General features: G+C 42.2%; 1 protein-coding gene across 1 annotated transcript; it reads right to left on the reverse strand.

Moving 5' to 3' along the window:
- Positions 1-1160: 1160 nt before the first annotated feature.
- On the reverse strand, positions 1161-14206 carry LOC118838721 (F-box only protein 6-like). The gene is made up of 6 exons (XM_036746082.1): positions 14175-14206; positions 12920-13182; positions 9484-9610; positions 3234-3329; positions 2228-2363; positions 1161-1567 (listed from the first exon to the last, which is right to left on the reverse strand). The coding sequence occupies exons 2-6, from the start codon at positions 13176-13178 to the stop codon at positions 1343-1345; spliced, it is 843 nt and encodes a 280-aa protein (XP_036601977.1). The 5' UTR covers positions 13179-13182; positions 14175-14206; the 3' UTR covers positions 1161-1342.
- Positions 14207-14973: the final 767 nt, after the last annotated feature.

The following is a 14973-nucleotide window of genomic DNA, read 5'->3' on the forward strand; positions in this document are numbered from 1 at the left end:
GGTACCTCAGAGTAGTTTTGATTTGCAATGCTTTATTAATGATTTAGAGCATTTTTATATGACTGCTGATGGCTTTGATTTCTTCTTTTGAAAACTGCCTGTTCAGTGAAACACTAATGCATTGTTGGTGGAGTTGTGAACTGATCCAACCATTTCAGAGAGCAATTTGGAACTATGGCCAAAGGGCTATAAAACTGTGTGCATACCACTTGCCCCAGCAATACCACTTCTATGTCTGTATCCCAAAGAGATCATAAAAATGGTGAAAGGACCCACATGTACAAAAATATTTTTAACAGCTCTTTTTGTGGTGGCCAAGAATTGGAAGTTGAGGGGATGCCCATCAACCAGGGAATGGCTGAACAAGTTGTGGTATATGAATGTGATGGAATACTATTGTTCCATAAGAAATGATGAGCAGAATGGTTTCAGAAAAACCTGGAAAGACTTACATGAACTGATGCTGAGTGAAGCGAGCAGAACCAGGAGAACATTGTACACAGTAACAGTAACATTGTGTGATGACTAACTTTGATAGACTTAGTTTTTCTCAGCAATGCCATGATCTAAGACAACTCCAAAAGATTTATGATAGAAAATGTTATCCACACCAAAGAAAGAACTTTGGAGTCTGAAAGTAGATTGAAGCGGACTATTTTCTCTTTTGTTGTGGTTGTTATTTCTTCTTTCTTGTGATTTCTCCCATTGGTTCTAATTCTTCTTTACAACATGACCAATGTGAAAATATGTTTACTATAAATGTGTATGATTGCACACCATCTTGGGGAAGGGAGAGAGGTGGAGAAAATGAAGAACTCAAAATCTTATGGAAGTGAATGTTGAAAACTAAAAATAAATAAATAAGCAAATAAATAAATAAATGATTTTTTAAAAAGAAAAAAAGGAAAATTGCCTGTTCATATCCTTTGACCATTTATCGATTGAGGAATTATTCTTATTTTTATATATTTGGTTCAATTCCCTATATATTTGAGAAATGAAACCTCTATCAAAAAACAAAACTTGCTGTAAAATTTCCCTTCCAGTTTCTTGCTTCTCTTCTTATTTTGGCTGTATTGGTTCTGTTTGTGCAAAAACTTTTTTAATTTAATGTAATAAAAATTATCTATTTTACCTCCCATGACCCTTTGTATCTCTTGTTTGATTATGAACTATACCCCTATCCACAGTCAGAGCTTAAGTAACTTTCCCAGGGTCACACGCCTATCCAGTGTCATTCTGAATCAGTTCATATAAGTCTCTGAATTCTTCATATTCATCCCTACCTATGGCACTGTAATGTTCTATCACATTCATGTACCACAGTTTGTTTCCCCATTCCCTAACTGGCAACCTCAGTCTTTGCTGTAAGGGTCTCAGGCTGTCTCCTGAAAGGGTCCTCCACTTCTGCAGGACTGGGTTTCCTGGTGACCTCAGGGCCAATGGTGATGCTACTGTTGGTGACACTTGGGCCATACCAGCCAGCCCAGTACTGAGTATCTTTGCCTCCATGCTGGAAGTGGATGTAACGGACTCTTGGGGGATAATTGGAGAAAGTGTAGGAAACCTGAGAGAAGCCAGAGGAACTAGTTAGTCATTTACTAGTGGCAAGCCCCAACATTATCAAGTCTAGTTCCTTGGAGACAGCAGATGATGGGGACTTGGAAACAGAGAGCAAGTGGACAATTAGGATTTGAGCTCAGGAAAAACTTATTGTTCTTTCTACCGCACCAAAATTACCTTTGAAATGGGTAATTCAATATACACAGTAGAACAGAATGAGGATTGTACATGAAACATATCTCTTATGTAAAGTTTGCTTTCCTTTCTTTTCTTGGGTGTGTGTGTGTGTGTGTGTGTGTGTGTGTGTGTGTCTGTGAGAGAGAGAGAGGGGGAGGCAGTTGGGGTTAAGTGACTTGCCCAGGGTCACACAGCTAGTATGTGTCAAGTCTCTGGCTGGATTTGAACTCAGGTCCTTCTGACTCCAAGGCTGGTGCTCTATCCACTGTGCCACATAGCTGCCCTGGTTTTCTTTTAAAATATCTAATAAATTCAGCATGTAACTTTTGAAGCTATTCTGAGGTATCATACTGATGGACGGGTCTGGAGTTTTGCTGGAGCAGCTGAAATGGGAAAACTGCAAACAGCATCCTCTCCCCCTCATCCCCCCTCCACTCCACCTTCCCCCCTTCCCTACCAGATGGGCCCCTCTCAGGGTTTCCCTGACCTCTCTCCATTCAGCACCACTCCATTGCTCGATGTACACAGGGGCTTGCTTAAACTCAGCCAAGACTTCATGGTTATCTGACAACAGTTTCACACGGATGCGGTAGACGCAGCTGCAGTCATTTCTGGCAGCAAACCTGTGGGTAGGAGAGTAATGGGGAGAAGGAAATGATGGTGAAGACCAGGAAGTTTCTGGGACTCACAAACATACTCTAAAGCCCATTAGTCAGGTGCCCAGCTAGGCCTCTCCTGCTTCTTCACTCATGATTGCACCAGATACTAGTACTGAGGACATAGTCACCAAGAGTAAATGAAGTTGAACTGAACACCCCAGTGCAGTTTCTTGCCCCAGTAGAGCAGACCTATATTCATCATCAAACTCATAGAAACAGTGAAAGAAGCCCTAATCTCCTGCTTAAAGAGACGAGCTCTCTAAGACCCACACACTTGACATAGGCCCAGTGTTGGGGCTTTCCTGTGAAGTAGCTGTCATGTCCTGGTCTGGGAATAGAGCTGGTCCCCTAAAAAAGGGCATGAGCACCATCTTTTGGAGAAAAGATGAACTGTGAAACACAGCAGGCTGAAAGTCTAGGACCCACAACTTGCCAGCAGAGTGGAAAGAGACCAGAAAGTCCTGCTTGACTTTCATAGGATCGTAGCTAGGTCTGGAAGGACACTTAAGGGTCATCTAGTCCGACCCCCTCATTTTCACATGCAGAAATTGAGGACCCGAGTGATGTAGTGAGTTGCTCAAGATCTAAAATGTAGCAAGTGGTGGAGCATCTTTGAAACTGAGGACCCTGAGTCTAGGTCCAGCCTTCTTTTTATTGCATCTCTAACCTTGTCATTGCTATCCCATATGGGCTTGGGTAAGACACTGCATTGGCTTTTAGTTACCCCATCTTAAAAAATGAGAAATGTTATTTCTTCACAAAGTTATAGTGTAAATGAAGTTACTCATGGATGGGAGAGCGTCCTCCCTTCCCCCAGACTCCAGCCTGACTCACCAGTCCTTGATCACAATGTCTGGCCTCACTGTGTCCATCAATTCCTGCCAATACCCCTCGGCTTTCAGGTCCACCCTCTGAGACTTGAGGCAGGTACTGGAAAGACAGGAGAAGATTTTCAGCTCTAGGTCTGCTCAGTTGTGGGCTGTGCCCTTCCCCATTGGGGAAGACATGATTTATGGATAATTAATCATTTTATTAATCATGCCAGCAGATAATTAATAAATGGGGTCAGTGGCACTCTTGAATGTCAAAGACCCCTCATGGAACCCACTCAAAGCTTTTATGCCCTTGGAAGAGTGGGTGTTCCTGAGGGTGGCAATCAACTCTGATTGGTTAACAATTAATGAGAAGAATGAATATTATAATGAGAGGTGGGCCTATTCTAGTGAGGGGCTGGGGGACTTGACTCTGATCATTTAATCTTGGAAAAAGAGACTTATCTCTTATCCAGACTACCCTCACCTAGGGTATTCTAGACCAAAGAGGGTCCACCTCTGCTCAAACCTGACTGAGTGGAACACAATGGGCTACAATTCAACTTAGATCCAATTCTTTGTAAGGTTCTCTAGCTGAATAGGGCAATAACTCCACCTAGATAAGATGGTCTAGGTGGGGCAAACTTTTGGGAAAGGTCAGGGATCTCCCTAATAATGTGTTATTTCATAATCATTTCTCTCACCATGTGATTGATCAGTCCTCAGTCAGACTTAGAGCTATAATCATCCCTCCCATTCCCATCCCAGCAATAGGCATAACACATGAGTCTCTGCCTCTCTATCTCCCTCCTTCCCCCAACTCTTTCCCCTTCTTTCTTTCTTTCTTTCTTTCTTTCTTTCTTTCTTTCTTTCTTTCTTTCTTTCTTTCTTTCTTTCTTTCTCTCTCTCTCTCTCCCTCTCTCTCTCTCTCTCTCTCTCTCTCCTCTCTCTACCTCCTTTTCTTTCTCCCTGACTCTCTCTCCCCCCTCCTCCACTATCTATGTCTGTCTCTCTCTCCTCTTAAGTCTTCAGTAAAGAGCCAACTCAAAGAAGTTGATCCTGAATCCATTTCTTCTTCCCCTCTGCCTATTCACAGGTTCCTGGGAACTGATTAGTAGCAAGAGTTGATCAATATACAGCAGAGACAGTGTAGTGTAGTAAATAGGGAGCTAGCCTTGAAGCCAGGAAGACCTTCCTTCCCAGTCCCTCTTCTGACACACACTATGTAACCCTGGGCAAGTCTCTTCACCTCTCGGTGCTCTTGACAATTCCCAAAGCCTCTGAGTTGCACAAAAGGTGCTGATTTGTATTGGAAGAGGGAGTTCTTTGTACTGATGAAAGTATAGGTCTGATTCTTATCCCTATTTTTGAAGCAATTTACACTGTACCAAGTAAACTGCATTACCTGCCTCATCTGAGCCTCAAAACAACCCTTTGAAGTTGGTAGTATGAGTGTTATTTCTATTTTACAGATGGAGAAACTGAGGCTCAGATAAGCAAAGTCAGTGAATTGTCCAAGATCACACATTTACTAGGTGAAAGAGGTCAGATTCAAAGTCAGGTCCTTTATCTTCAAATCCAGTGATTTTCCTATTCCTCATCCGGTGAGGATTCCTAACAGGTCACCTGAACCATTCTCTTGAATAAGGGCTGGTGACTTGGGGATCAGCAAAGGGAGGGGTGTCTGGGAATATCTATCAGGCTCCAAGAACTTCCATACACTTGAGCATAGCCTCCAGGGGCCAGACTTCTATGTGCTTCAGCATAACCCTGGCCAAACAGGCAACCTCCAGGGCCAGATAGCCCTAGGGAAATACCAAAACAACCCATCAGCCTCAGCACATGCCAGACACTAGCACTTGGATCCTGGCTCAGCACCATGTATACTGCCAGACTCCCCACCCCACACCCTCAGCAAAGCACAGGACTTGAGGTTCCTCTGTGGGCTAACATCAGTGCAGCACCAAGTAAACTGTTGGGGCCTGCAGCCCCAGGCACAAGGGGATTGAGACAGAGCACCTTCCACCATGGGAACAGAGCTCAAATTTAAAAGAAAGGAAAAAGGCCAAAAAAGATGAACAAACAACAACAACAAAAATAATCTGACTATAGACAGGGAAGATCAAGACACAAACTCTGGAGAAGACAACCATGTCAAACACCTGTGGGCAAAACCCCAAAGAAAAACAGGAAGTGGTCTCGAGCTCAGAAAGAACTCATGGAAGAGCTCGAAAAGGAGCTTAAAAATAATATAAGAGAGCTAGAGGAAAAATCGGGAAAAGAAACGAGAGTGATGCAAGAGAATTGTGAAAAAAGAGTCAGCAGCTGGAAAAAGAAAACAACTTCTTGGAAAATAAAATCAGCCAAATGGAAAAGACGATACAAAAATTCACCAAAGAAAACAACTCCTTGAAAAGTAGAATTGGTCAAATGGAAAAAGAAGTACAAAAGCTGAGGAAAACAATTCCTTACAAGTTAGAATTGGGCAAGTGAAAGCTAATGACTTTATGAGACATCAAGAACCAATCAAAAGAATTCAAAAGAATGAAAAAAAAATAGAAGAACACATAAAATACCTCATTGGAAAAACAACTGACATGGAAAATAGATCCAGGAAAGACAATGTCAGAATCATTGGACTACCTGAAAGCCATAATCGAAAGGAGGACCTGGACAGCATCTTCCAAGAAATTATCAAGGAAAACTGCCCTGATGTCCTGGAACCAGAGGGCAAAATAGACCTTGAAAGAATCCACTGATCACCTCAGGAAAAAGATCCCAAAAGATCCCAAAGTAAAAACTTCAAGGAACATTATAGCCAAATTTCAGAACTATCAGGTCAAGGAAAAAATACTGCAAGTGGCCAGAAAGAAACAAGTCAAATATTGGGGAGCCACAATCAGGATTACACAGGACTTAGCAGCTGCAACATTAAAATATTGGAGGCGATAGAACATGATATTATAGAAGGCAAAGGAGCTAGGACTGCAACCGAGAATCATCTACCCAGCAAAATTAACATTCAAGGTAAAAAATGACCATTCAATGAAAGAGAAGGATTTCAAGCTCTCATAAGGAGAAGCCCAGAAATTAACAAAAAAAATTGATCTCCAATATCAAGAACCAAGAGAAGCCTAAAAGGTAAAAAAGGAAAAGAAAACATACAGGATTCAATGGAGCTAAACTGTTTACATCCCTACATGGAAAGATGATACTTGTAATTCTTAAAAACTGTCCCACTGATAGTTGTTGTCCTTTGTTCTTGAAGAAGACCAAAATGACATCATTATGCTAGAGTCAAGTTTCAATGTGTCTGACTGTGCCTGATCAGATCAATATGAGCTCAGAATGCTCTACCACAGGTCAGGCACAAATAGTCCATATGAACATTAGATTCTCTAAATTTGTGCATCCTGTGTTTCCTTTGATCTGTTTCAATTCTGCTTTGCTCGTAGAGCACAACACCTTCTCTGATGTGGGCATGCCAGGCTGAGAGGTCCTATGCCAGTGACTCCCATGTCACACAATCAATTCCAAAGTTCTTAAGAGAGGTCTTGAGAGTATCCTTGTACCACTTCTTCTGACCACCATGTGAATGCTTGCCCTGTGTAAGTTTTCCATAAAACAATCTTTTTGGCAAGCATACATTTTGCATTCAGACAACATGGACAGCCCATTGGAGTTGCATTCTCTGAAGCAGAGTTTGAATGCTTGGCATTTTAGTTCGAGTGGGTCAGCTATGTGGCAGAGTAGATAGAGCACTGAGCTAGGAATCAGAAGGACTCATTTTCCTGAGTTCAAATACAGCCTCGGACTTGTAATAGCTGTGTGACCCTGGGCAAGTCACTTAACCCTATTTGCCTCAGTTTCCTTGTCTGTAAAATGAGTTAGAGAAGGAAATGTGAAACCACCCCAGTATCTTTGCCAAGAAAACCCCAAATGGGGTCATGAATTGACCACTAATCGTATAGATAGAAGGAATATATACATATACAGACAGAGGGTATGGATATAAGGTAAATTTGAGGAAATGACATAAAAAATAGCTAAGGGATGAGAAAGAGGAGTACGATGGGTACAGAAGAAAGGGAGAAGTAGAATGGGGTAAACTATTTCACATGAAGGGGTGCTGAAAAACCTATTACAGTGGAGGGGAAGATGGGCAATGGGCATTACTTGAACTTTACTCTCATCAGTATTGGCTCAAAGTAGGAATAATATATACAATCAGTTGAATATTGTGGCCAGAGTGGCTTTTGTTTTCCTTGAGTGACTCAGCTTACCTCATTGAGCTTGCTGATTGCTGCTGCTTCTCTTCTGGGAAGCGGAGAACTTCCTGTGTGATGAGTCATGGGGCTGGCTGAGGGGAGGTGTTAACTCCAGAGCCATGCCCTGTTGGGTGTTAACCTAGTCTGCGCTAGGGGGAGGGGCCAGCCCAAGAACCAATCGGCTCTGGTCATTCAGGTGGCGCTTGAGGACATTGAAAACTCTATAAGAGGGGAGAGGACAGCTTGAAGACCCCTTTTTCCTTTTCCGGTTGGAGCCAGAGACGCCTACTGCTGAAGGTGAGCTGCTGGTAGCAGAGCTGACCCACGTGGAGCGAGGAGTGCTGAGTAAGGACTGGAGGCCAGTGGGTAATCTTCTTACCGTATAGGGGAAGCATGTATACGATTTTTGCCTTATACCTTCTCGCTTCTCTGTGGCCTCCTGGTTACTCTTGTGAGGCAGACTTATTGGGCCTGGAAGCTTTTGATCAAAATATCAAAATGGGGACGCTGGTTTGTGGGCCTGTTACTGTGGAGTGTAAATACATGCTTTAGTTCTCCTGCCTTCTGCCTAGAGAATTCCTTATATCCTGCGGTTCCGGACCTTTTAGGCACATATGAGATTCTCTTTGAAGTCATAAATTATGCCTTCCTAATATAAATATACAAATCTATCCTGACCTAACAGGGAAGTAGGAGGGTAGGAGATTAAGTAAAGAGGCTGGGGGCTGACAGAGGGGAGAGCAGATCAGGGGAAGTGGTAGACAGAAGCAAAACACTGGTGAGGAAGGAAAGGGTAAAAGGAGAGAGAGGACAAATAGTAGGAAAACTAGGAAGGAGGGAACTACACAGGTAGTAATCATAATTGTAAGTGTGAATGGGATGAACTCTCCCATAAAATGGAAGCAGATAGCAGAGTGGATCAAAAATCAGAATCCTATAATATATTGTTTACAAGAAATACACTTGAAGTAGAGAGACACATACAGGGCAAAGACAAGGGGCTATAGCAGAATCTATTATGGGGTCATCTGAAGTAAAAAAAAAAAGCAGGAGTAGCAATCCTGATCTCAGACAAAGCAAAAGCAAAATAGAACTAATTAAAGAAATAAGGAAGGAAACTACATCTTGTTAAAAGGTACCATAGACAATGAAGTAATATCAATACTAAACATATATGTACTAAGTGGTACAGCATCCAAATTTTCAAAGGAGAAGTTAAGTGAATTGCAGGTTCATAACCAATCTAGAGATAAAGAACATTACAAAATGTAAAAGAGTTAATTTTGATCATATTCAATCCAAAAGATTTTGCACAAAGTCAATGCAACCAAGGTTAAAAGTAAAGCAAAAAGGTATAAAACAATCTTTACAAGTGTCTCTGATAAAGGCTTCATTTCTCAAACATATAGAGAACTGAATTTGTAAGAATAGAAGCCATTCCCCAATTGATAAATGGTCAAAGAATATGGACAAGTAGTTTTCAGATGAAGAAATCAAAACTATCTATAAACATACAAAAAATTGCTCTAAATCACTTTGGTTAGAGAAATGCAATGAAAACAACTAGGTACTACCTCACACCTATCAGATTGGCTAATATGGCAAAAAAGCAAAATGCTCAATGTTGGTGAGAATGTGGGAAAATTGAGATGCTAATCCACTATTGGTGGAGTTGTAAACTGATCCAACCTTCTGGAGAGCAATTTGGAATTAGACCCAAAGGGCAACCAAACTGTGCATACCCTTCCATCCTACTACTAGGTCTGCATCCCAGCACTCATGTAACCCACTATTCACCAGGAAATGTCTTGTGTTCTCATCTCCATCCTTTTAAGAAGGGGAAGAATGAAACTCCAGCTTGAAGAGGTTATCCCTGGAAGAGTTAAGTATTGCTCCTCAGCTTCCCAGAGGACCCCTCCCCCCTCTCCCAGTGAAGCCTGCCCTGGTCAGCCAGGTCCCAATTCCATCCCTGCCATAGACATTTTAAGCAAAAATTCCTCTTACCCATAGGAAGTGACAAAGCATCTCTTGACCTGGGGGTCTGGAAATTCTGTTCCGTGTGCTCTAGGTATTTCTTCTACTTTCCATTTATCTCCTCTGTTCTTGTCAATTTTCCAAAATTTGAACCCCTCTAAAAAAAAGAACAGGTCTTTCAGAGGTCTACAAGTGAAGCCTAATGGATTCTCCCTCCACGACATGCCTTGCAGTTGCCCTTCTCTCTATTCAGCCACCCCTTAGCTCAGGCCTCATCACCTTGGAAAATGTTTTATGGCAAAAGGTAAAACTATGCAAGTAAACTGGAAAGTTTTAATTCTTATGACTCAGCAGCGAAGTTCTGCAATGAATCCAAGAAAAAAATCTTCACTACGATTACTAAAAGCTAGAGTTTTTGTAGAACTTTAAGGTTCATCCCATTGGATCCTCACAAGAACACTGTTGGAGGGGGGTAGATGCTATTGTTAGCCTCATTTTATGCATGAGGCAACTGAGGGACAGATAGGTTAAGTGACGCCCAGGGTCATACAGCTAGGAAGCATCTGAAGCAGGATCCCAACTGAGGATAGTTTTCCTGACATCAGGTCCAGTCCTGATGGCACTGTACCAACTAGGTGTGCCCAATAATCATCTATTGGCTGGATCAGAACAAAGAAAAATACAATTGTGGGACTTGGAATAATCAGGCTTGTTTGATTAGAGTCAGGAACTAGAAGAAAAAAGGATTAAAAGAAACTAAAGGTAGTTTAAATGAGTACAGGACAATCTTACAACTAGGTGGCACAAAGGATAGAGTGCCAGGCCTGGAGTCAGAAAGACCTGAGTTCAAATCTGATTCAGACACTCTGTGACCCTGGACAAGTCACTTAACCCTTTTTGCCTCAGTTGCTCATCTGTAAAATACGCTGAAGAAGGAAGTAGCAACCACTCCAGTATCTTTGCCAAGAAAACCCTAAATAGGGTCATGAAGTTTCGGACATGACTGAGAAATGCCTTAACAACAACAACGTTGTGGCATCTGCCAGATGCATCATGACGGAAAGATGCACTGAGCAGCGTACATAATGAGTTTCTTCGTTTTCTTAATACACAGATTGATTTTATTCAAATGACTAAATGCCATACTTAGGAGCATGTGCATGTTCTAGTAAACATGCTTTCAGGACAGCTGGAGGTCGCCCTGCTGCTAAAGCTGACCCCAATATAGTCACAAAGACACTGAAGAATTGTATTTAATATTAATGTGGATTGGATGTTCTTAAATGACTCCAACAAAGACTTTAGTGTCATAAGATAATTTCTGCTTTTTCTTACCATAATTTACTTAAGATGAGCATATCACATGACTAAGGGGAGTCTGCAAAATCAAGCAGAGACAGCCATGGCCCTGGTGTTAACCGATTACTATTTCCCATTCAGATCTTCATATTCAAGCTGGAGATATTAGTTATAGTTCTGATGTCAACTGGTTGATTTCCTCTCTTACCTTTCTCCCATCTGTGCTTTGATGTGCAAATCATTACTTTTCTCTTTTGCTTTCCCTAAAATTCTATTGTACCCATCGTGCTTATGAAACTAAAACTATAAAGTTGCTGAAAATGAAAAAAAAAACCCAAAAATAAAAAAAATACTCTTCCCCATCAAAAAAACCCAAAGAAACTACAGAAAGATCTTGTTACCTGGATCCTGTTTTTACCACCAAAATGGTTGCTGCTGAAAGCTGAGAGTGCTAATCCTTTATCCCACTGAAGAAAAACTTTTGTTCCAGGGGAATTGTGTGTGTGTGTGTGTGTGTGTGTGTGTGTGTGTTAGAGATGCCTTGGACAGTCTGGTGAAGCCTGTGGAGCACTTCTCAGAAAAATGTTTTGTTGTCTACATTCATAATTGAAGCATACTCTAGACTGTAGTTAGAAGTTATGGAAAAATAAAGATGTAATTGTTTTCCTCATCCACATTCATGAACCCCCCAAAATCTATCCCTAGCCAGGTCTGTGGACCCCAAGTTAAGAATTCCTGATTTAGGATAAAGCTAACACTGCAGCTTCAGTATAGAATGTACCTGAAGGCCTGGAGACTACGCTCTGAGACAAGGAGAAAAAGCTACAAGAGCTAAATGGAATCTGCTTCAGGTGATTGGGTTGGGAGAACAGTCATTTCAGTCATGTTCCACTCTTCATGACCCCATTTGGAGTTTCCTTGGCAGAGATACTGGAGTGGTTTGCCTTTTCCTTCTCCAGATCATTTTACAGATGAGAAAATTGAGGCAAACAGGATTAAATGACTTGCCTAGGGTCATACAGCTAGGAAGTGTGTGAAGCCAGATTTGAACTCAGTAAGATGAGTCAGTCTTCCTGACTTCAGACTTGACATTCTATCCACTGTGCCACCTAGTGGCCACATGGGAGAACTACACATTATTTTCAGTAGAAGGAGAGTCCTCTTCTCATGAATGAATGAGGTTACCAAAGAAACTGAGACTCTCCAATGGGATAGAGCATCCTCCAAGGTTAGATATTCCTTGAATGACAAGCAGTGGGCCATATATGATGGCCTCAGTCATCAGTGATGGCCTGACTTGGGAATAAATCCCTTCTTACCTATGGCCATGGACTTATGTCTGGAGGTTCTCAGGTTGGGAATGGAGTCACTCACAATGCACCTTTCATGTCTACAGACCTTTTAAGGGGGACAGGACCCTGACCCAGGATCCTGGGAAGAATGTCAGTGGGATTGAATAGTCAGTCCTTCATGACATGTGGGAGACTGAGCCCCCAGGAGAGCCTAATTGATTCTTGAAAGCTCCAGGAATGATGCCAGAGATGTGATTCAGAGTGGGAAACCAATGGACTTTCACTTTTACAGATGTAAAGCACTGACTTTTTAAAACAGACATTTTGTTACTGAAAGGGGGAAGAAAGATGACATTTGTGAAAGAAGAGTAGCCAGAGAGAGGTAGGAAGACCTGAAAGAAAACTATCATGTCAAATAAATGTATTTAGAAGACCTGATTCAACGCAGCTCAAAGACACAAAGGTGGGGATGGCTGCAGTGCATTGTGGTCCAGCAAGTCATCTGAATGTAACTTTTTTAAAAAGTGTTTTGAAGGGATATAGCTAAGAATTAGGAGTCAAACAACTCTTTAGGGACTGTGGGAAAGTTCTCTGTCTGTCTCTTATAGAATTGTGGACTTTGAGTTTTTTACCCTGTGGTAGAGGCAGGAAGCCCTGATATGAGGCATTCTAAACCACAGGAGAGGAGATGGGAAGAAGCCTGAAGAATAAGCAAACTCACCAGCTGCCTGAATAGAGAAGGCAGTTTTGGAGACTGCCCTGCTAGTTGAAAGAAACAGAAAGAAGAATGAAGTTGACCAAGATAGCTGAATGAAGTCCAGCTGGTTCTGTAGCTCCCTGGAGGAGGCAGAACCTGCAACACCAGTGGGACCCACCTTGGGCACAGGGGTTTCGGATCAAGTTCCTCCGGAGGCTGCAGAGGAAGTAGAAAACCTTCCAGTCGGCTACTGGCTGGTCCCAGTTGCTGGAGATGAAGCCCTCTCTCTGGCATTTGCGTTTCCACAAGGTCACCAGGTCAATGAGGTCCCTCCACAGGCTGCAGACTGGTCGGCAGCACCTCAGCAGCTCCCGGGCTGGCACCAGGGAGAACAGCTCCAGGAGGACATTCTCTGGGAGCTCATTGATGGAGGACATGCCCCTGGCACCAGAGAGAGACACATGGTGGTGACAGCTCATATCCATACTGGCTCTAATGGGCCATGTCTTGGGCCCCTTTCTTTTCTCTCTCGATGATATCTCTTTTGGTGTGCACATCAGATCCCATTATGATATCGATTAAAAGATTCCCAGTCTTTACATCTCACCCCATTCATCTTCTAAATTTGAGTACTCCATTATCAACTACTTGAGTCACCAAATAACCCACAGGCATCTCAAACCCAACATGTCCAAAACATTATTTTCTCCCCAAACTCACCCCTGTTCTGAACTTCCTTTTGTCAAGGGCATCACTATTATTCTAAAAGTCCCAGTTCACAACCTAGGAATCATCCTCAACTCTTCACTCTCCCTCATTCTCTATACTAAAACAAAACAAAAGACCTCCAAATGGGGTCATGAAGAGTACGACATGACTAAAATGACTGAATACCAACAAAAACCTCCACAGCATCTCTCAAATGCACCCACCACCTTCTCTCACTTGCAATCCATCAACCAAAAATCATTTATTAAGAATCTCCAATGTGCCAGGGATAGAAAAAATTGAAAAGGAAATAGTCCTTGTATTCAAGAAGCTTACATTCTATGGGGGACGTATGAAAAAATACAAAGTAATTTGTTTTGGGAAATATAGGAAGCTGAGGGGATCAGCCAAAGCTTCATGTGGAAGGCAGTGCTTGAACCTTCATAGACATTAGGGATTTTAAAGGGTGGAGATGAGATGAGAAGGCATTCCAGGGATAGGAACTACCTGTGCAAAGGCTCCAAGGCTGGAGAGTCATATAGGAGAAACAAGAAGGCTTGTTTGGCTTGACCCTAGAGTGTTTGAAGGGGAATAGTGCATAATAAGAAAGAAAGGCCAGGCCATGGTGTGAAAGGCCCTTTTTTAATTTTAAAAAAATGATTGCTTAAAAATTAGAAATTTAAATTAAAAAATGTAAATAAAAAAATATCCCAATGTACACTTACTTGTTTTCTGTTGGTGTTCCTCTGTGCTTGCTAGAAGCTCTTCTTCCTGGAAATGCCTTTCTCTCCAGAGGATTTAAAATGCTCTTATCAGCAATAGGGTGGAGCTAGTGGTAAGTAAGACTTCCTGGGTAGGGCTGTTGTAAAGGGGAGCCCCGGAGTTCCGGCAGCTTCTAGAAGAGGGATTCTGAATGTTCTCTAGACAGTGCTTGGTTGGAGAGGTTTGGGTGTGGGTGCTCAGGAGAGAGAGCAAGGAGAAGGGAGAGGAAAGCTGTGCCAAGCCTTGGAGACACAAATATAAAGCTAAAAAATCTGCTCTAGGCTTCAAAGTCAGGTTACATTTGTCTTGCTAAAAGTACAAAGGGAAATGTATAGCTAACATTTATTTAATGCTTACTATGTGCCAGGGACTGTGATAAGCACTTTATAGTTACTATCACAACAATCCTGGGAGATAGGTGCTATCACGATCCCCAGTTTGCGGATGAGATGACTGAGGCAAACAGAGGTTAAGTGACTTGCTTAGGGTCACACAGCTAGTAAATGTCTGAGGTCAAATTTGAACTCAGGTCTTCCAGATCTCAGGCCCTGGCCCTCTATCTACTGTGCCACCTAGTTGCCTTCCTCTGCTGTATGTGGATAAGCAAGGAGTGGGAGGCCCTGGGTACGCTGAATACAGAGGTGGTTGTAAAGCTGAGACCATTTACCCCTTGACCCTCCCAAACCAACTCCTGGTTGTGAGAAATGATCATTTCACTTTTGTATGTAATGACTAATTCTTGAATTAGGACCAAGGTTTTCC

Source organism: Trichosurus vulpecula, chromosome 2 (genome assembly GCF_011100635.1).
Source record: "Trichosurus vulpecula isolate mTriVul1 chromosome 2, mTriVul1.pri, whole genome shotgun sequence".
Lineage (NCBI taxonomy): Eukaryota > Metazoa > Chordata > Mammalia > Diprotodontia > Phalangeridae > Trichosurus > Trichosurus vulpecula.